The sequence below is a fragment of the Python bivittatus genome, unplaced genomic scaffold (genome assembly GCF_059951505.1).
Source record: "Python bivittatus isolate LINGU-HERP-01145 unplaced genomic scaffold, Pbiv_v1 ctg000070_np1212, whole genome shotgun sequence".
Lineage (NCBI taxonomy): Eukaryota > Metazoa > Chordata > Lepidosauria > Squamata > Pythonidae > Python > Python bivittatus.
The window spans coordinates 34795109-34817688 of NW_028277034.1; the positions used below are offsets into that span (position 1 = coordinate 34795109).

Genomic DNA, 22580 nt, shown 5'->3' on the forward strand with positions numbered 1-22580 from the left:
ATCACTTATGGCCTTCAAGGGTACTGTACCACTGGTCATCGGAAGTGAGACCCTGTTCATTAAGTTGGGCTCTAGGGATCAGTTGGGATTGTTGCTGTTGTACCAGCCTCCCTGCTGCATAGCAACCTTCCTGTTTCATTTCCTTGGTTCCATCTCTGAGTTGGCAGTGGAGTTCCCCAGATTTATGGACTTGGGGGACTTCAGTCTACCTTCTCTGGGAGTGGGGTCTGAGATGGCTCAGGAGTTTATGGCCATCAAGACAGCCATGAGAATATCTCAAGTCATCCAGAGCCTGAGGCAGGACAGTGGTCACACACCAGATCTAGTGTCCCTGTCAGAACAGTGACTATGTGATCTGAAATTAAGGGAGGTTTTTGTGTCCCTATTGTCATGGTCAGATCATGCCCTGATTACCATGGGATTCTCTGGAGCCATCATCCACTGCAGAGAGGCCAGACCCATTAGATAGGTCTGCCATCAGCAACTGATGGACCCTGATGGGTTTCAAAGGGAGCTGGGGGTTCTTCCTGCTGGTCTGCTGCATGGTCCATCTGAAGACTTGGTCACTGCTTGGAATAAGAAGGCAGCTGAGGTTTTGGATCAGATCACTGGGTGAGTTCATCTGTTGCCATGGGGTCAGGTATCATCATTGCGCTGATGATATCCAATTATACATCTCTGCCCCTGGCGAATTAAATGGTGCTGTGGATAACCTGGTGTCTGGAGGCTGTGAGGATCTGGATGGGGAACAACAGGCTTCAACCGAACCCTGGCAAGACGGAGTGGCTTTGGGTTTTGGGGGCTATGATTCTAGGACCATGCTATGTTTGGTGCTAGATGGTGTTGCACTGCCCCAAACAGATCTGTTTGTATGCAATCTGGGGGGTTCCCTAGACTTACGACTCCTGCTCAAGGAGCAGGTGGCAGTTGTGGCTAGGAGGGCCTTTGCTCAACTTCATATTGTGTGTTAATTGCACCTGTTTCTAGATTGAGGAGCTCTACTCACAGTCACTCATGCCCTAGTAACCTCCTGATTGGACTACCGTAATGTGCTGTACATGGGGCTGCCCTTGAAGAGTATCCGGAAGCTTCAGCTGGTGCAGAATGCAGCAATGCGAGAAGTCATGTATGTTTCAAGAACAACACACATTATACCTCTGCTCCGCAAGCTGTGTTGGCTACCAGTCTGTTTCTGGGTCTAATTCAAGGGGCTGTTTTTGACCTTTAAAACCCCACATGGCATGGACCAGGTTGTTTGAGGGACTGCCTCTCCCTAGTTACATGTGCCCATCCCACCAGATCTAGCAGAAAGGGTACGCTGCAGGTCCCATCAGCTAGGGAGCTTCACTTGGCGGGTCTAGGCAACAGGCTTTTTCTGCCCTGGCCCCTGGAACATTCTTCTCCTGGAAGTGAGGCTGGCCTCATCCCTTTTAACTGTCCAGAAGTTCCTCAAGATCTGGTTGTCTCACAGGCCCTGGGGACTCCGGGGATTAACAAAATATTGAGATGGCTCCAGTGTAATTAACACCCGCTCTTCTCCCAATATATATATTTTTATCTTTTTAGTTTTGTGTCTTTTATGATGTTATGATTTTTAATAATAATATTAATATTTGTTTGTATATATTGTTTTTAGCTTTGTTGTAAGCTGCCCAGTGTCACTTGTCTGTGAGATGGTCAGCCATATAAATATGACTAAATAAATATTTCCATCATGTGCCTTATGATGAGAGGCTATGTCTCTGTGGGGACCCAGCTATAGAAGATATTGGCCATGTTTTGTTCGACTGCAAACTTTATGACTCACTCAGGCTTAATCATCTGTCTCCTCTGTTGAAAAGAACAGTCCATTGGGACTCCAAATACAGATTATCCTATTTTCTCTCAGGCACAAATATCTTTATTGTGTATAGGACTGCCAAGTTTGTGGACAAGGCAGCTCAGTTGAGAGCCCGATATATAGAAGAGATTGGAGTATCATGTAGGGGGGATGGTCTCACATGAATCTGGCTTATGATTTTAGTGATACATAACTATTTTATAGTAGTATTAAACTCAGTACTATCCCATTTTACTATTATATATTTTAATCTATTATGGATTTCATGTATTAGATATTTGTTTTGCTTTTGCTGATGTTTCTCCTCCTGGTTGATATGGTTGCAAGACTAATCAATAAAGCTGATTGATTGATTGATTGATTAATTGATTGATTGATTGATTGACTAAATAAATAAGTAAATATTTTAATTTTTGCCCTGGATAATAAGTGAGCAGTAAGTTCTATGTTGCAAAGAAAGAGTTTTATGTCTCTTTTTGCTGCCATGTAATTATCTAGATTTTGCAGCCCAGACATGATAGCCTTATCGATAAGTCACAATCCCAGTCAGGCAATACATTAAGAAATCTTTCCTAGTTTGTTCAGTGGGCACACGGTAGGCATAAACAAAGCAGGAACATGGGACTTGTTTACAATAATGTAGGATTCCCCAGAATTCTGGCAAAACCTTCTATGGGAGGATGACTAGCAGCTGTTTAATTTCTATGAACATTTGTAGTTATTTTTCACAGCATCTGTTTGGGTAGGCGGGAACAAAAGGAGGCAAACAATAACCCACGCATCATGCAATCATCACTCAGGTATGACATGCTTGTGTCTAAGATCATGAAGCAACTCAGCAAAGTAGATAATCATATCATTCTGCAATGAAATGATACATATATCATCAATGTAACAGGTGCCTATGATGTCACTTCTTCGGAGTGGCACCTCTTGTAAGATTCACATAAAAGCCTAAAAAAAGACTTGGCATTAATTAATAGTAGAGACATACTGCACTTGTAGAATATCTAAATCACTTCTAATTCATTTTTGAAGCATGCAAAGCCCTATTATTCCTAGCCTATATCCACAGTATGATTATTTGGGGGCAGGGGGATGTTAATGAAAATATAAGGCAGCGCTGTTCAAATCTTTCAGTGTCGGGGCCCACTTGTGACACTAATACAAGCACAAGTTCCATTTTAAATGTTTGGATCCAATATCTCTCAAGTGACAGGAGAAGGGAGCCCCTATGGTCTAAGCTGCAATCATTTTGGTGATCCGCTGTGATTTCCTATTTCTACAGCTGACCAAATTGCAATATAGATTTTTCATAAAAAGTCTTGCAAAGGTGTTTGCATATGTCTTTCTTATCCATGAGATACCCTTACCAACGTGCAAGTGTTCTGCTTTTATTATTGCCTATTTGTTCCTACCCTGTGAGGGAAATAACAAAATAGGATTCTATACTCAGATAAACTAAGGGATTAATTTCAACTTTAGATTCAAACATAATAGCAAATTCTCAGCTAATGGTTTGCAGTTTAAGATTTAATTGTAATATCAGCAATCATTATTATACAAAGAGAAACACAATCTAAAAGTCATTAAGTGTAGCGGATAATAATATGATGAACGCAGAACAGATTTTTTATTAAGATTGATATCAAGTATTATTTTGTTTTTCTGAGAAATAGCAATTATGTATCCAGTAAATTACAGTAGAATTAGGAGTAAGGAAGGCCTGGCTTGCATGCATTATTCTTAAAGGATAGCATTTCTTAGTTAATTTAACTAATTGATTTACACACAGTATAAATAAAACCACCAAGAGCAGTATGTCCTAAGATACTGTCCAAGCTAAACTCCCTTATTTGTCATTGGAAGACAGCACAATGCAAAAGAATTGAGCAAAGCACATATAATTGCAACAAGTCATTGGGCAATTATCTTTAAGCAACAAACACTGATGGAAGATGGGACAACACTCAGTGGAATTTAAAAAGTTATGGTTCTGTTCAGTGAACAGGGATACCTCTAGCATGCAATGGAAAATTATTGGGTTGGATGCTTTAGAATATATGTTTTCAAAGTACAAACTAATGCCTTGATTTATAGTTATGTCTTAAGAGAATTTTGAAGAATCAGCAGTGCAAAATATAAAAGGGAACCAAGTGAAATATCTAGTCTTCTAAAACTGCTATTACAACCAGTTAAACTCTGTGTGAATCTCCCAAATGGAGTGCAAATAAAAATGCTGCCTATGTGGAAATCTCTACTGCTTTCAGATCTCTTTACCATTATCCAGCAGAAACTTGGGACTTCATTGATTTTTCTAGATTTGTCCTCCTTGTTGTTCCCGGATATACAAGTCGATTTAGCCCTACGAATGTATTAATTTCTACACTTTCTATTTTCCAATCTGAACTTTAATTTTTAACAAATGTTCAGAGTAAAGGTATGAAAATATATATGCACTGGTGTTTATTTCTTGCAATATAAATATTTTTATAAGTACTTACACATTTTTTTCTAAGAAATCTTCTCCAATATGAAGCATCAGTGTTGTGCAGACTGTGCCCTAAGATATGCATTCATTGGCACTCTTACAGTTGTTAACTGCCTTGCAAATGCAGAACTCAACATATATTGATGAGTTCCAGTTCACAGGTGTTCAGAAAGTGCGAATTCAGTAAATTTGTATTCGCCTATGGACAAATTACTCACCTTTGCTAGCCTGATAAATGTAGGCTTAATGATTTAACAAAGGAACAATGTTAGCAACCAGAACTGTTTAATGCTTAGGATTCAAAGGCAAAACGTGCTGCAGATCATGTGGGGGCTGCAATTCCTTAAATTCATGCATCTTTTCTTGGTATCATACCATGTTAAGAAATTGCAAACCAGTGCTACATAAGCCCTCTTACATGCTCCAAAGTAGATTTTTCCCTTTGAATCTAAAATGTTGCACAGCCCTTTTAATGCTTCTTTACCAGATGATAGTTTACTACAGTGTACATAGAACATTTGATAAGATGGGCAATTTGCTAACTATGTGTTGCTCTTTTTTCAGCATAATCAAAAGAAGCTTTTCAACAGGAGCTTTGAAAAATCAGAACCATTTGGCATTTTGTTTATCTTACTATTTGATATAATGACAAGAAATCTATTGAATATGTAGCCATTTTTTTATTATTATTCCTTTTTGCGTTTTTTTTTTTGTTTGTTTGCTTGTTTGGGGTTTTTTTTTTTTTTGGTATAACATTGGAAAAAGTAGCAGGATTGCTTAGTCTTCTTTGATTTTTAAATATAGAAAGTGGCACCTAAATGCTAGTATACATCAGTGAACAATATTTGTTGCACTACTGTTATATTTACATAAATACATAAATCCACTAATTCTTTCCAAGCTTAAGCAGTGTTATATCTTTCTTTAAAAAGAAGAAAAATGTAATTAAACATATGCAACCTCCGTTTTTCCTAAGGTTGCTCAGGTCAGTATAATTGTCATTGCATCTGTACAAGTCCTGCTTCCTCAAACTCTTTCCATTTGAGTCCCCGTAATGAACCCTGCTATTTTCTTTAACTGTATATGTATATCTCTTTGTGCAATCCTTTTGTTTTGAAGCTTTACCCATGGAGGGTTTAAAATAAGGTCTTTATAATATCTCCAGTGCTGCTTGCTGTTCTTATGTATCCTGAGACTGAGGACACAGAGAAGCAAATGCAGGTTGACAGCTTTCATTCACTTTCTGAACTAAAAGTTTCACTCAGTCACATATGAACACATTCATGCATATATACTCAACTAGAGTCAAGCTGGCCAGGTACATTTCAGTTCCAGGAGGAATCCAGGCAAGTATGGTTCATCACTGATAACTAACAATAAGGCTTGGCTGTAGCAGCTTTGTATTCTTCTCACACCTCCTTTCCCTTTGAGAGCCATTGCCTCATCCAGTTTGCATGAGAATTATCTCTTATTTGAGGATCATCTTTGCAGTGTCTTCACTGGGGTAGCTTTCTACATATTACAAAAGTTGAAATATTCAAGAACAAACTTTTCTGTCTCTATGGCTTGTTCTGAGGGGGTCTCAGAAATACCATATTTCATATATATCCATTACTATATAGATGTACAGCCCAAGGTGTACACACACAAACGCATGCAGTTGTACACACAGGTATCAGCATGATAACTAACAAAAAACTCAGTACAGCTACTATAAGAAAATTTATTTCCACTTATCCTGTTAGGTTGGTTAAGAAATAATTTTGAAAGCTTCTATCAAAGTTGGTCATTTTATTTTATTTTATTTGTGGGATGTATAGGTCATCCCAATGTCTCTGGAAAGTTTACAGAACACAATAAAAATAAATTAAAGAAAATAATTACATCATCAATAAAATGATCAGTTATTCTGGACTTTTTCCAAAGAAGGTCTGGGAAAAAACAACAATCATTCAAAAGACCAAAACATTACACAAAGATGTATCTTGCACTCTGACCCAAAGCCTGGGGATAGACGCAGATTTTAAGGGCTGATTTAAATAGCACCAGTGTGGAAGCCATGTGAATTCAGGGAGGAACAGTACTCCAGAGGGCAAGTTCCATGAAGAAGGCCTACTTCAGTGGTCCAACCAGGTGATAGTTTAGATACAAAAGTATCTTGTAGGATAGCAACTTTCAGTTTATTATATAATTGCATTTCAATATTTTTCCTACTAATAATTTTAATTTCACACTGAAAAATGACTTCCATCTTTTTATCTTTCAACAAGTTTCATATAGTTATAGCAGAGATCAATGTTCAACATTGCAAAATTATTTCTTGGATATCCAGGATATTTAATACACCCAAGCTGGAATAAAATATTGTTTAAACTTGCAGTAGATGGTTTATGTGCACAACAATCTCAGAGATTTAACAACTCATTATTTACCCATTCTGCCCATAACAATAACATGATTACAAGATCCTAGAAGATGGCACAAAAAGAAACAGATCAACATAATTAGGATTCTATTTGAAGGTTGCATTAAGAAGACAACCCCCCCTTATTTTTTTTAGATTAAAACTGTTTATAAATATATCCCGCAGGATATATGGGGATAATCTTGATTTAGATAACAATCTTCACCTATTATAAAATTTCGATTTGCAGCTCCTGACTCTTTCATTTGCTAAGATATGCAATTTTATTTCTCTCTCATTTTGTAGTTTTATTCAGATGCATACATACAAAACAAATGCACACATACTCTCTCACCTGCCCCTTTCAGAAATGGAAATCATTTTTTCCCCCTGTAATTGAGATTGTTCTATTAATTGCATCCATATAGACACAGTTATAAAATTGCAACAGAATCAATTCTCCTTTTTCAAGGTGGAATTATATGAGCATCATATCTTCCTAAACCATTGCCATTATGGTTACACATTTGTATTGGAAGCGATGTTTTCTAATACTGTGGAATGAGACTTAATGTCATGTTCAGTTAGGAGCATAGAGATAGGAGGAGGAGGAGGAGGAGGAGGATTTAATCAGAAGGTAGAATACATAAATAAAAAATTATGTATCATTTTTTATATTCTCTCTTACTTTCTATAAACTATAACCTGGAAAAACATTCTGACAAAGAGTACAGAAGTATAATGAGGTTTTTCTGTTAGTTAAATATTATAATTTTGTCAGCAAGAATCAGAATACAACTCCCCCCCAAAAATGGGTTTTTCCTCCTGATACTGGTCATACATAAATAATTTTTAAAACTTATTATTATTATTATTATTATTATTATTATTATTATTATTATTATTATTATCATTATCATTATTATTATTATTATTATTATTATTATTATTAGGAATTGAATATGGGCAACTGGGCATATAATTATAGACTAATAGTTTTTATGAAACTATGCAGGAACAGTTTTCTATAATCTTTGGCTAGCACACATTAAAAGTAAGGGGACTATCCAAATGCTTTTTCATCAGTACTCTTGATTCAGTCTGGCATATGTAAAGCGTCTCCTGAGATGAGGCTATACATTACATACATTCATTGTCTACAAGGCCTCATATGATGTGTTTCTCAATTCATCTCCCTTGTTCCAAAGACTATAAAGAACAAGCTCATAAAAGTTTTTTTTTTAAAGATAAGCTAATAAAAACACCTCTAAAATTATCTTCTTGCAGTGAAGAACAAGATTTTTATTTGTCATGAAATTATCCTTGCAGTGTTTTAGCTGCAGTAATAATCAGAGGCCTAATCATCCAATGAGTGGATGGTGGCCAGAAATATGTTTGTTTGAAAAGAATATATGATATCTCCTTGGCTGTTTATTGTATTTATAGATAAACATGTAAGGAACGCTTATGGTGATATTAGAGTTGTGGTGGCTAGGAACAAGAATATATGTATACTTTTGTATGTAAATGATGTGGTGGTGTTGGCTGAAAGCTTGAATAATTTGCAACAAATTTCAGATGGATTGTATAAAGCACATCAAGATTAATATGGATCTGAAAATCAACCTGTAAGAGACCAAGTTGTATATGTTACGTAAAACAAAACAAATAATTGCAAATGGTAAAGACAAGACTAATAGATACCTTTGAATATCTTGCTAGAATGTTTACTAAAGATGGAAATGGATAGAAGATAGAGGAATGTTAAGCCATGCAAATACTGGTAGAGGGGATTAGATATATGTGGTCTCGTGAGGAATGAACATTCATAAAAATAAGCAAAACTAGCAATGTATTAAGAGCATGCTTCCATTTCTTGTTATATGGAAGGGAGAATTGGATATGTTTTTAAAAACATAAAAATAAGTTGTATGCAGTGGGAATGGGTTATTTAAAAAGAGTATCTGGGGAAAAAAGAAGAAATAGGTTGAAAAATATGGGGATGCTGAATGAATGTGGACTAAATACAAAAGTGAGTGAGTGTTATGAAAAAAGTATGTTGGTGGTTTGGCCTTATAGAAAGAACGAAGGGTTTCACAACAAATATAAGTAGTAAAAGTGAATGGGATGAGAGAAAGAAGATAAAGTTGGAAGGAGGTCTCACCCCAGAAAGAGAGAGGTGAGAATATTAAACAACAAAAGGTAGTGCATGAATGAAAGCTGAAGTATCTTTTAAAACATTTTCTATATTCTTACTAAATGCCACAATTTACTGAATTTTAGGGCTTCAGTATTGTTCTCTCATTATCGATGAGGTCTCATTACCCTGGGCAGCATGTCATAGGCCCTCTTCATTCCCTTCTATGTTTACTGCTCACCAATAAAAGGTGGAAACATTTCCCTTTTCTGAAATTGTTTCTCTGAGACTGAGACATGCTGCCACCAGTCATAAAGTAACATTGGTACTTATGAATTTATCCAATCCCTTTTAAGTTATCCAGGTTAGTGATTAACAACAATTAAGCATAATGAGAATAAGTGCTTTCTTTCATCTGTTCTAAACTAAACATTCTCCCTGTCTACTTTTGCCATGTAATGCATGACTTTATCCACAAGCATATTCTCTGTCTTGTGGAAATAGACCATCCAAAATATAAAAATTATTTTAAAGTAAACCCTTAATTTTAAATTTCTTGTGTAATTTATTGTACTGCAACAATGTCTTCAAATGGCTCAATCAGCATGTTATTGTTCGTTTAATTTTTAATATTAATTCTAATCCCACTCCAGTTTATTAGAGTGGGAAAAATGTGTTTTTCAGGTTTATCTGTGTCAGGAATTGCATGAAAACTCAACACATCAGTGCTGACTTAGGACATATGAAAAGTGTCCTGCATTTGTCTTCAAAATTGAAATTGCCTTCTCAAAACACCACTATTTTGGGGGAGCATTTCTTATGTTTCTATTTTTAATTCTCACATGAGATATACCAAGTTTATCCATTCTACCTGTACTTGATTGGTAAAAGAATATTGTACTTATAGTATATTTTAAGTATTACACTTCCTACATTCAGTAGCACAGTTCCAATAGCTTAAGTAGTTTTTTAAAAATTGTACATTTTCTGGTGTCCATTCTGTCTTGCAAAAATTTCTGAAAAGTTCAGATGCTGGAGACTTGTGTTTGGAAAACTTGCAAATCAACATCTCTCATTATAGGAAAATAAAATTGTATCCTTTTCCCAACACTAAACATGAGTTTCACTATGATTTTAAAATTAATATTTCTGAGATGATGCTTCGTATATTTTGTACATGTCTTCCTTTAACCTGGTGTCTCAGTAAAAAGGCTTATTATTAATATAATTCCCTGACATCAGATTCACCTACAAAAGTTCTCCTCAGGGTTAAACTAATATAGAAATTATTGGTTTTATATATGCAGTATTAACAAAGCTAAGTTAGGAAATTAAAATGCCATTCCTTATATTATAACGATAACCAAAGCAATATTTCTTGCTTTTTCACAGAACTAACACCAGCCTAATAATTCAACTACAAAAGTATTAAATTCTCTTGAACATTGTCATGAATTTCCCTTACCAAACTGAATTTATGCTTTTCTTCAAGACAACATGTAATTGCATTATATTCACAAATTTGAAATACAGAATATATTTTTAAAATCAATCTTTAGGTAGCTAGCTTGGAATCTATTCCAAGAAACACTAGGTGTTGACATTTTCATTAATCACATATAAAAAGGAGAGCTTTGCACCTTTTTCAGCCTTGAAAACAGAAAGCTGGTCCCTATTTGGCCTGGTGTCACTATTTTCAACAGGAATTGCCCAAGCAAATCCATAAATTATCTTCAGGCCACAAACTGATGGGTGGCATTTAATGGAAAGAGGTCATTGCATTGGAAAGCTTCTGCAGTAAAGAGATCTATTGCTATTTGACAGAAGTCTTCATTTCCCCTGCTGAGTGACATCTGGAATTCATACACTTATATAAGATATTGTTATCTCTCCATCTTGATGCATCAAAAGATTGGATTAAGGTACATAAAGAAAATGACACCTCAAAATGTTTTAGCATGAAATATTGTTGGTTACAGTTTACCTAACAGCAGATAGGTGGCAAAGAAGGAAGGAAGGAAGGAAGGAAGGAAGGAAGGAAGGAAGGAAGGAAGGAAGGAAGGAAGGAAGGAAGGAAGGAAGGAAGGAAGGAAGGAAGGAAGGAAGGAAGGAAGGAAGGAAGGAAGGAAGGAAAGTTTTTTTGGGAGAAACTTAGTATTTATTGAGGGAGGTGAGAATTTTTCATTTATATAGTGCTAAAGATCTTTTGACTTATAGCTGTTTTCTAACTTCTTTGAATAATTATGAAAGTGATTTTTCTATGAACAATGCTATATGTACATGTTTTAGGGTTAGTAACATATTTGGACAAATAAAGAGAGAAGATATAACTATTTATTGAAAATTAATGCAATTCTATGTGGATAATCCATACATATTTTAAATTACATTGAAATATAAAATAGATGACCTGATCTAAATGTGGAGGAAGAGTCTATACATCAGAAAGTTTCAGACAGGTGATTACATGCCAACTGGTGTTTTTATCCCAGTTGAGATTCAAATTGGAGAATACATGATACAAAGCTCTGTCTTTTAAGATACCATGTTAATAAGATAAAATACAAAATCTTTGTATTACTTGTGTTATGCTAGAGATGTATGAATACCCGTACAATCCTTTTAAAACTAAGATCATTCCCTGTATTCCAGAGTGTTCTAACACACCAAATTAAAAAAAAAGAAGAAGCAGCTGACCAAAATAGTGGAGAGTTAAATTTAACTAGTCAAAAAAATCATATCCATGCAAGAGAGTGAATTCTAACCTCCATACAAACCACTGGTATTGACTTAAGAGACATCATTTAAAGCCAGGGGTCTTAATTTGGTAAACTGAACCATGATCCACAGCTTTTAATGCTGTATGTAACTGAGAAGCAACTTTATGGGTGAAGGAAATAGAGAGCATGTTGGAAGTTTAATTAGAGTTAGGGTCAACTTGAAGGTCCCTTGATTTAACCATACTTGGAGCCAACCTGTGGGCAATTCATATGTCACATTCCTTCACATTGCTGAAGAATTTTTTTAAAAAAAGAATGTGAGAATAAAAGTAAAAGTGTACCTTGAACCCCTTGAATGGGGTTTTCTGATTGTTTCCCATAGAAGAACTAACCAGATGAGACTATATTTAGCTGAGATTGTCTAGGTGCTACCCCCCATTGTAGGTTAATTGAGACAAGGATGTTCAAAATGGTTTGAAGAATTGAACCCTAGTAAATCTTAACCTGTGCTGGCAGACTAGTTCAAGTCCCCAGTTCTGACTTTACAAAATTAAACCCTGGAATTGAATATTCATTTGATAGTCCTACATGAAGCTTTCTTCTAAATGAAAAATGATTTAGGATCCCATAATAGATTAGATAGTTCTCTCTTTCTCTATGCAACCAAGTGCTACATATCTAAGAAGTTTGGTCTAAGATTAATTGTATGGTATTTAGTATGTATTGCTTTTTTAATAAATCAAGACTGTGTTGGAAAGGAAAGAAAAACGGATTGTCAAGCATGAGCTGATTAAAATACAGCAAGCACCTTCTGTTCTTTGTTCAAACAGATGCCTCTTAGAGCTGCCGTAATGAACTCATTGCTCAGCCTCTCTTTTTTTTTCCTCAGTAAGATCACTATTTACAAGCTCATCTGTGTCAAGTCAACACAATTTCCATTTGTTAATAATTCACTAACAAATCATTGTGAATGATATTCTAAGGAGTATTAACTAACTAGACACAGAATGTATTTTTTGTAGCATGTTACTGAATGATCATGGGAAAGATTAGTCACAAGTTTAGAGGTAGATGTTACCAAGAAGCTATTGATATTCAGCTATATTACTTCTTTCCTGTGAGTTTAAATGTAAATGTATCAGGGCCTCACTCTTTCTCCTAACCATAAATAACTAGATGTGGGAGAATAAGCTGAAACTAAACTTGGATTAGTTACTGATTCCAGGGACTAAAGTTCAGGATTGAAGAGATATCCTTAAGGAAGAGGCTTATAAAGCAGTGGTCGTCCTGGATCCAGCATTGACACTTCAATGGCAAGGAAGGCCTTTTACCAGCTTCAGCTCACCTGGGAAGACAGATTTGGCTTGGGAAGACAGATTTGTAGATTGTACCCTCTACATTGGGTTATTGCTGTGCAATCTTGCATTGCCATGAAGGAAAGGATCTGAAACTGGGAGCTGTCCCAGAATATGGCAGCTAGGAATTGGCTTCACTGATTACTCATTGCTTTCCAGGGCCAGTTCATGGTGTTCATATCTTAGGACCAAATAGTTACAGGAATGCCTATTCCTGAAATTTTATCCCTAGATTTTAAATTTATCAGTGGATCACCATTTGTAGATCCTGCCACAAATGCTTTTGATATCATCATTTTTTTTTTCATAGCAAAGGCCCATAAGGCAGAACAAACTGCAACAGAAGTTGAAGCAAGCTCATCCTTGCCATAGTTAATAGGTAGCATAAAATAACTTATTTAACCAGGAATTTTAATGTAATTGTAGTTTTATAGTTTTATCTTTAAACCTTTTCAATAATGGTTATTATGAATGTTTTAATAGATTATTGAAATTCATATAGGCAGTAGATAGCATCAATAAGTAAAATAAATTCAAAATTTCATGAAAAACAGCAAATACAAATTTAATAAAATAGGAATATCAGATTAAATATACTGGTAGTATAAAAGATTCTGTAATATGTAGCCCCTGCTGTAACATAGAAAACAGTCTCTATCTATCTATCTATCTATCTGTCTGTCTGTCTATCTATCTATCTATTTATCTATCTGTCTACCTACCTACCTATATAATTTTATTAAGAATTTTGATTATAATAGTAAAATACAATACAAACTAAACTTAAAGAAAGAAAAGAGAATAGAAAAAGGAGTAAAAATGCAAGAAAAAAGAGGGAGGGAGGGAGGAAGGGAGGAAGGAAAAGAAAGAAAGAAAGAAAGAAAGAAAGAAAGAAAGAAAGAAAGAAAGAAAGAAAGAAAGAAAGAAAGAAAGAAAGAGGAAAAGTAAGACTATAATACTCCAACTTTTAGTAAAGTTACTACATCTGGATATATAATTTTTTTTAAGAATTTTGATTATAACAATAAAATCTAATATGAACTAAACCCAAAGAAAGAAAAGATAAGAGAAAGAAAGGATAAAAGGTGCAAGGAAAAAGACAAAAAAGAGAAGAAAGAAAAAAGTAAGAATATAATAAAGAAAGAGAGAAGAAATATGTAGAGAAATTTTGTGTGAGTCGCCCAGAGTTCCCCCATTGGGGGGAAATGGGCGGGGGAGAAATTAAACAAACAAACAAACAAACAAATAAATAAGTGACTTCTAACCTTCATCACAAGTATAAACAAATTTAGTGACTTTTCACTCCCCTAAGGCTGCAAACATTTATCTCTTAATCCCATATCCCATATCTTCCCTGGTAGTTTTTCTGCCAGGGAAAGGGGACTCTCACTTTTCAGTTTTCAAACATCCTTCATTTTGTTCCTCTCTTCCTCTTTTCCCTGACATGCCCTAAATATTGGGTTTTATCTACTTCTGAGCAATCTTTCTTGTCACAAATTATCTTTTTTTTCTCTTCATTTTATCCCTACTTTGGCTATTGGTCTATTTTCAAATTAATGTTGTTACCATTCATTAGTACAGTGAACAAAGGCTTATAGAATGAAATCCTGTGTCAAGGGCCTTTAACCTACATCTGAAAAGCAATACATCTAGAAATAACTTATCAGTCTTGAATTGGGACATTGATTGCTCACTCTACTTTTATGAAGTTACAGAGCAGTCCCCTTCAGTGAATAGATGCAAGGTAGACATTTAGGCTTTTTGTCTTCAAACTGTCAACCACTTTTAACAAGTCAAATCTAATCAAACTTTTATTATGTTCATAGACCAACATAACCATTTTTAACTTTTTTTTTTTACTGAGTTACAACCTGCTATTGATCTCTTCATTCTCTTTTTTCATTCATGCTTGCAAAATAGCTCTTTGTCATTTATCTCTCCTCAGCCTTGACTCATTTTCAGCAATCCCTATAAATCTAGCTAAAAATTGCTAATTTTGATGAACTGTGCATCTTTCCATTTTTGCACATTGGAAAGATTTTATATTTTATATTTTCCTCATTTCTAATAATGTGTGTGTGCATTTGAAATCTCCAGTCTTTCTCATTGTATTTGTTTTTGTTTTCTTAGTAGATTATTTTCACAAAAACTTTACTTTTTAGTTTGCATATTCTATTTAGTATTCTTCATTGCTTAATAAAATTTGACTTTCCTGAATCTCTCGCTCTCTCGCTCTCTCTCCAATTTTCTATGCAAATTTTTGTGTGATTTAATGCTACTTTGCAGATTCTGAGCAATAGTTTCTTCAGAAGAGACAGCTCTACTGAGAAACTGAGAGAAAGTGTCCTGTGTTGTGTCTTTGTTCCTTTTCCTAGTGGAACTTCAAAAATCATCTTCTGCTAAATAAAGAATGGAAAAATTTGAGATTTGGAATTGCTGCTGATCACAGACTAAGTATGATTAGCAGTATGATGTGGCTGCCAAATGCAATTTTAAACTGTGTCAGCAGAAATATAGGTTCTAAATCATGGAAAGTATTGGTTCCATTTTACTGTTTGTTGCTCAGACCCCACCTTAACTACTGTGTTGTGCTCTGGGCATCCCTCTTCGAGAAGAATTCAGACAAAATGGAATACATTCAGAGAAGAGCAGTAAAGATAATTGGCAGATTGGAAACCAAGTCCTATGTAAAGAGATTGATGAAACTGTGAAGAGTAAATTGAAAGAAGATATGATAGCCCTCACCAATTCTTGATGAGATGTCAAAGAGAAGACTACGTCCATGAATACAGGACATGGAATAATTGATTTCAGTTACAGGAGACAGATTCTATATAAATGTTAAGGAAAAACTTTCTAATGTTGAGAGAAATAGAGTGGTAGAATAATTACCCAAAGAGGAGGTGACTACCCCTTATTAGATTTATTCAAGTTTAGAGAAGAAAATTGGATTTGATGGCCCACATTGCCATTAACTCTATGATTATTTGATTTTATGCTGTTTCCTCAAAAACAAGATGAGCTACAAACAGCCATAAATTCTACCTATTTAAAAGTTTTCTAACAGTTGTTTTGAATAACGTAATAGTAGGTGAATATTACCAAAGATTGCCTTTATATTGTAGCATGAGCTACAATATATTAAATTATATTTATATTATAGCATGAGCTCCAGCAACTCGGTAACAGGGAAAAATGGGTTTCTAGTTTAAGGATGGATAGAATCATTAGTATTTAATGACTGTTTTCTTTTCTGCCACTATCTTTGTTAAGGTTGGCCAGAAGTATTCCTTAAAATCTTGGCAGGAAGGAGCCACCATCCAAATACCAAACTCTAATTGTCTGTACTGCCTTGTCCTGAAGCCAAACAAATTTGAATGCATAAGGGACTCACAAAGACAGCTCAGAATGAAGGCAGAAAGAACTATCCCTAAAACAAGGAAGCAGATCTGAAAAGGAAAGAAGAAACTAACAGAAAATATTACAAGTATAATTGTTTTATGTCTTTTTGAGTCTTGTGTAAAACGTGAGGGCAGCATATCCTGAAAGTGTGTTGAAATATGACTGATAGACAAAGACACAAATATAGGTATATACCTTTATAGATATTTTCATTGTAACATTGTTTTGAGATGATGGGCAGAAAGAGAAAACTTACATGAATACTTTGGGTTTGTTTATAAAAAATATGTGAGTTAGAAAATAAATAAAATATTTCAATTATTACCTAAGGACTATTTCCTTGACAATTTCTAAAATGCATTTTAGAAATATTTTCATTTTCTATTAGTTCGATTAGTTATAAGAAGCTAGAACTAAAATGACCCTAATATGATTACATGGATAGTCATGATACTCTTATTCTTTCAAGTGATTTTACTCCAAGTAGTAATGTTTCACCCAATTGATTAAAAAAAAAAAAAGACTGTAAGCTCATTAAATATTGCTCATAAGAGGGTCAAAGAAGCAAGATGAAAACAGTCTGAATGACCTTTTGTGAAATAAAGTACATTTAGCACTAATAGAGCTAAGGATAGGTCATGAGGGAAATTCCTCCTAAGTTCCCTCCATCTTTACCTTATGGATGTATTAAAAGCTTTATAAATAATTTAGCAAACTAATGGACATGTTTTTAACCACTATTAAACCCAATGTTAAAGAAGTGGCACATTGGCAGGAAGTATAGGGGTGAAAATAGAAAGCACATGGCTTCTATCTTGTGGTTATTCTAGAAAGCAGAAGAGGATGGTGTAAATACTACTCTTTAGGTTACAGCAGGCTGGCCAGACTCCAGTTTAGCTTTCTGTCCAAGAAACACTTAGAGCAGAACTATACATTAGGACTGTGCAATTAAATTCAAAACCAGAAAGGGACTTCAGTGTGAGAAGACATGAAGCTAGACTGTCTGGAACTCCTTAAAACAGCCATGGCTTTTCCCATGAGCATACAGTTATCCTGTTCAAGTACTACCTAATCATAGCAGAAAGATTATTTGGCTTCAGGAGTTTAAGAGATGTGCTAGGTTGGGCCCTCATATGCTGCAGAGCTCTGGAATTTGAAGCACTACACAATCCAACTACCTATTATGTTAAATTTAAAACGGAACTGTTACAAAAGCCCTTTAATTGCTTTCTTGCTAATGCTGGTGGGACTAGAAAAATGTATGAATGAAACGGTACACATGAATTCCCACCCACTAGAAGAAAAGCATGTGAGTGGCGCATACTTTTTTTCACTTCCCTCCACAATTGCGCACAATAATGTAACAATTATCTTTGTGCTGAAAAACAGTTTCCCACTGCCCAGGAATCCCTATGCGCATGAAGCTACATGCTTACAGAACTTTTCAATCATGCTTTGGAAAGCTGTACATGCATACACAGTGAGACTACTTTCTTGTATTTTCTGAATATGCACTACAGTGGAAGAATGTTTATAGTGTTGAAAAAAGGGCAGAGTGAATTTTTTCACTTGAATCATTAATGCTAAATGTTGGAAACACCTAATGATTGGTTAGTTGTAAGGGAAAGTGGAGGAAAAAGTGCCACAGGATGTATTCCAATTGCATATCCAAAGGAAAAGGTTATAAATGTAAATATATAAAAAGGACAGGCAGCTACATATACTGCTTGCTTTAAAATTTATTTGTAAATAATTTTTTTTTTACATAGAGAGTCTTCTTGCTGAGGAATAGTACTGTAGTTATGTTATTTATAGGTTTCCTAAAATCATCCAGATGTAATCATGCTAGAAATAAGATCTGTACCAACTAAGCAAATGTTCTTATACAGTACTTGGTTATGATCATGAATGCAGCACCATCAGGGATAATTCAAGCAAGTTCAATGTGAAAGACTGAGTTCATCAGGTATTGGTCCTTCAAGCACGCTAATGCTCAAAAAATCCATATTTCCCCACCCCTGAGAAATTTCCTAAACAGTTTGTAAAATTTAAGGTAATTATAAAAAAAGGAAGGGGCTTGCCTAACATTACTAGCTTTCATACAAATCACTAATGTTATTTTCTTTTCCTAATCATCAATAGAATATCCTTAATCCTTCAGTACAGTTATTTATAAACTGGGAAAGATGGCTACTGTGGACACACTGAGTCTGAGACAAACAAAAATTGTCCTTGTTCAAAAATGTTGAATACATGGAGAGAGATAGCTGTGTTCCTTTATTCTGCATGTTGAGACTCCATTAGCACATTAGAGCAAAATGCAATACCAGGGAATTCACTGTATGCCTTATAGTTCCTATATCTGAAAGGGAGAAATGGTTCCCACAATAACTTTCCTTCTATATAGGAGTTTCCAAACAATGCCTTAACATCTACAATTTTTAACTCTACTTTTCTCTGATTGCAAAGGTGGCATTAGTTGATTTACATTTCCATTAAAAATGCATATTTCTGCTTAACCAGAAGTGAATGAAACAAAGCAGAGTCTTATAATTAGATCCTGCTCTTTTTATCTTACAATAACTGTATGATTTGTTCATTTTCCATGTATATCCTAACATTGGTGAATCTTATAACCAATCCTTAAACTAGATAAGGAACATTTTTTGATAAAGCAGTGACTTTGCATTGATGAAAGTTATTTTTCCATTATGCTTTTTATATTTGAATCTATCTGTCCCTTTCAGAAAAGCCATAATCATCCAAAAGGAAATAAAATAACACTGTAGAAAAGATAGGAGAAAACATATTTCCTTCAAACAAAAGTTCATGCATCATACAAACCCCAAAGACTACCTATCAGTTACTATGAGTTTTAAAAGAGTAAATCAACTTTGAGAAAATTAGATAGACCTTCACTTTAGGGTCAAACCAAATATTAATACAAGTGTGTGCATGCTTACTTTTAACTGAATAATAGCCCTTTTTTCCCTATGAGGGGTTATAGTAGGAAACAATTCTGTCAAAATCCACTCATTCTTTTCACTGCTTTTCATAATCTTTATGAGAATGTAGTATAAACAAAGAGATAATGTCTGAATCAGTATAAAAATGAAAGAACTTCATTTTCTCATTCTGACTTCTTGCAGTAGCCAAAAAACCGGGGGGAGGGGATTGTTCTTCCATGACACTTTTAATTTCAGTTCCAATATTTAAATATTTTACATATAACGTATATGTTCTGAACTATGACCTCTTTCCAGGAGTCTTCTCTTGTATTGTTGCTACCCTTATGACTGTTGCAGACAAATCTATGGAGTCCTTGGTGCTCTCTGAGCTTGTTTGTTTCTTTGCACACATTTCATTACCCAACTAGGCAACATCATCAGTGCTGATGATGTTACCTAATTGGGTAATGAAATGTCTGCAAGGAAACAACCGAGTTCAGAGGGCACCAAGGACTCCACAGTTCAACCCAAAGCTACAGATATTCTCTTCCGTTGACAAATCTAGGGATAGCCAACCCAGGCATGTTAATATTAGTGAAACAAAGAACCCATCTTCCATGTAAAGTATAAATAATTTGATAAATACAGAACTCATCTCAGACTCAAAATTATCTGTCTACTTGCTTGACCGATTTACTGCATTCCTGCCTGTTTCCTAACTCAGTTACATGCCTAGCTGGTAACTGCTTTTTTGATTACCACTATCTCTAAAAAGGAGAGCCAGTTTGTAGTAGTGGTTAAAGGCACTAGGCTGCAGACCATGAGTTCTAGTCCTGCCTCAGGCATGAAATCTCCCTGTCAGCCCTTACAAGAAGGTAACGGCAAACCACTCCCAAAAAATGTTGCCAAGAAAACTGCCTGGACTTGTCCATGTAGCCACCAGGAGTCAAGAGCGACTCAAAGCCACCATAAACAAAAGAATAGAATAACCCACTTTAAAAATATATCTGAGCAAAAGGGAAACTTTTTGTATACAAATTATACTTTTCAGGGGTGTAAATAAATTCTATGAGTTTCTATTACTCATAACTATCATCACACACAAAAATGTGGAAAGTGAATACATCAGAATTACATTACAGCTTGCTGTTTGGATTGACTGTGACATCCCATTATGAGAATAGATTAAAAATTGAAATTGTGAGAAATGTGGATTCTTAAGGGGTGAGGGCAGGGACAGAAGACAATTTCCTTGAGGTCCAAGCCACATGTGCCAACATAAAGCTACATATAAAGATGGCATATTAATTGCTATTCTCTTTTGTTACTTGATTCATATTTTTAACAGAATATATCTGTTAAGATATACACAACATATCCTTGAACAGCAATTAAAGTAGATTGCTAGTAGAACCCTTTAAAAACAGGCAACTATACACATCCGGATCTGAAATACACCTCCTGCCACACAGTGATATCCTCCTGCAATTACAAGTCACTAACATTTTGTGTTTATTTTCAGATCAGTATCTTCATGACTCACTTGTCTAACTATGGGAATGACCGACTAGGTTTATACACCTTTGTCCACCTGGCCAGTTTTGTTCAAAGCTGGACCAACCTGAAGCTGCAGACGCTACGTCCACTTCAGTTGGCTCACAAGTATTTTGAGCTCTTTCCTGAGCAAAAGGACCCACTCTGGCAGGTAATATCTACTTGTCTGAACAGCATGGCCCCAATATTTATTTGCAGGGAAGACTGCTGGGCAAAAAATTAGAAAAGCACAATTTAACAACAAAGACATTTTAATCTGTTTTAGATGGCTTGGTAGATTCGTTTCATTTCCTTTTCAAAATCAGCACGTTTTTCTAAGGGCACATTGCCCAGCAGAGAAGAAACTAGCGGTTACATTACCTTCATTAACACCTACCTGAAGCCAGGCTGTAAAGTATCAGCTCTCAGCTTGGTTGATATTGATGAGAGAAAAAAGACAGCAAGGAGAGAGGAGAAAAAAGCTTTTTATTTTCCTGGTGAATTGCTTTGCAGTAACTTGTTTTGATGAATTAGCTATGAGGCGAAGTAATGATGAGACAAACTAGGTTATGGAATAATTAGACTTTAAGCACTGCATGAGAGGAAGGGGCCTGACACCTTTTCATATTCCATTTTTTGCAAATAATAAGAAACAGTCTAGAAGTCATTTGACAACAAAGGGGGAACTTCACCCCTTTGTACCAAAAGGAAGGATATTGTAATGGAGGGTACATGGATGTAAATATGGTGGATTGACTCCTCTGCTCTCTGAAAAGTGGATCCCCAACACTAGGCATTATCCCCATAATCCCTAGTGTTGCACATAAACACACTCATACCATAATCCTAGAGAGGCTCTGGTATGCTCTCACCACTCCTTATTTTACAGAGAAACTTCTGCTTTACACTTTTAATCAGGAGGAACAAGGTAGAAAATCTCCCATTCCCAGTTTTGATGGCTTAGCAGTTGGTTAAGATTTTTTTTCCAAGATGATACCTAGTGGGAATTGGATGTTAGAGTTGACAATGACTTGATGACATGCAATCAATCAATAAAAACCCTTACTAAATGTTGGGTGAATGGGGGAGGGAACTAGAGAGATTGTTTGTTATGTTTGGTGGGTGCATGGAGTGGGAACGATGGAGTTGTGATTGAAATTACCATGAAGATGATGTCATGGGAAGAAGCTCCATTGGGGAGCATTCACATACTGCAGAGCCAGAATGGAGGTTGGAACAGAGAGGCCTACTATGTGCAGGCATTGGGAGCCAAACGTAGGCCTGCTGATTGCACTGAGGTGATCTCTTGTAACTCTAGTGTCAATGACTGTATTCAAAGTTGTATTATTATTATTATTAGTATTATTATTATTATTATTATTATTTTAATTTATCCCCACCCATCTCCCCACAACGGGGGACTCTGGGCAGCTCACAACACACCAAAAAACATAAATACAGTTAAAAGTTATGAAACCAAACATTAAAAAGATTAAAAAGCTAAGAAATCCAAGAGACCGCTGGGGCCACAGCATACCACTAAGGGACCAGCCAACCCCAATTCTGATTTCTTCCCTCCCTGCCCCAGGCCAGATGGCATAGCCATGTCTTTAAGTCCCTCCAAAAGGCCTGGAGTGAGGGGGCCTGTCTCACCTCCGGGGGCAAGATGTTCCAAAGGGTGGGGGCCACAGCAGAGAAGGCCCGCCGTCTGGACCCCGCTAATCAGAATTCTTTTACCGCGGGGATACGA

General features: G+C 35.6%; 1 protein-coding gene across 1 annotated transcript in view; it reads left to right on the forward strand.

The window, feature by feature from the left end:
* Positions 1-22580, forward strand: part of LOC103052535 (N-deacetylase and N-sulfotransferase 4) — a 103338-nt gene that overhangs the window by 67362 nt on the left and 13396 nt on the right. The window contains exon 6 of the mRNA XM_007433780.2: positions 20820-21002. Within this exon, the coding sequence (XP_007433842.1) occupies positions 20820-21002 (183 nt within the window). The remainder of the gene's footprint in view (positions 1-20819; positions 21003-22580) is intronic.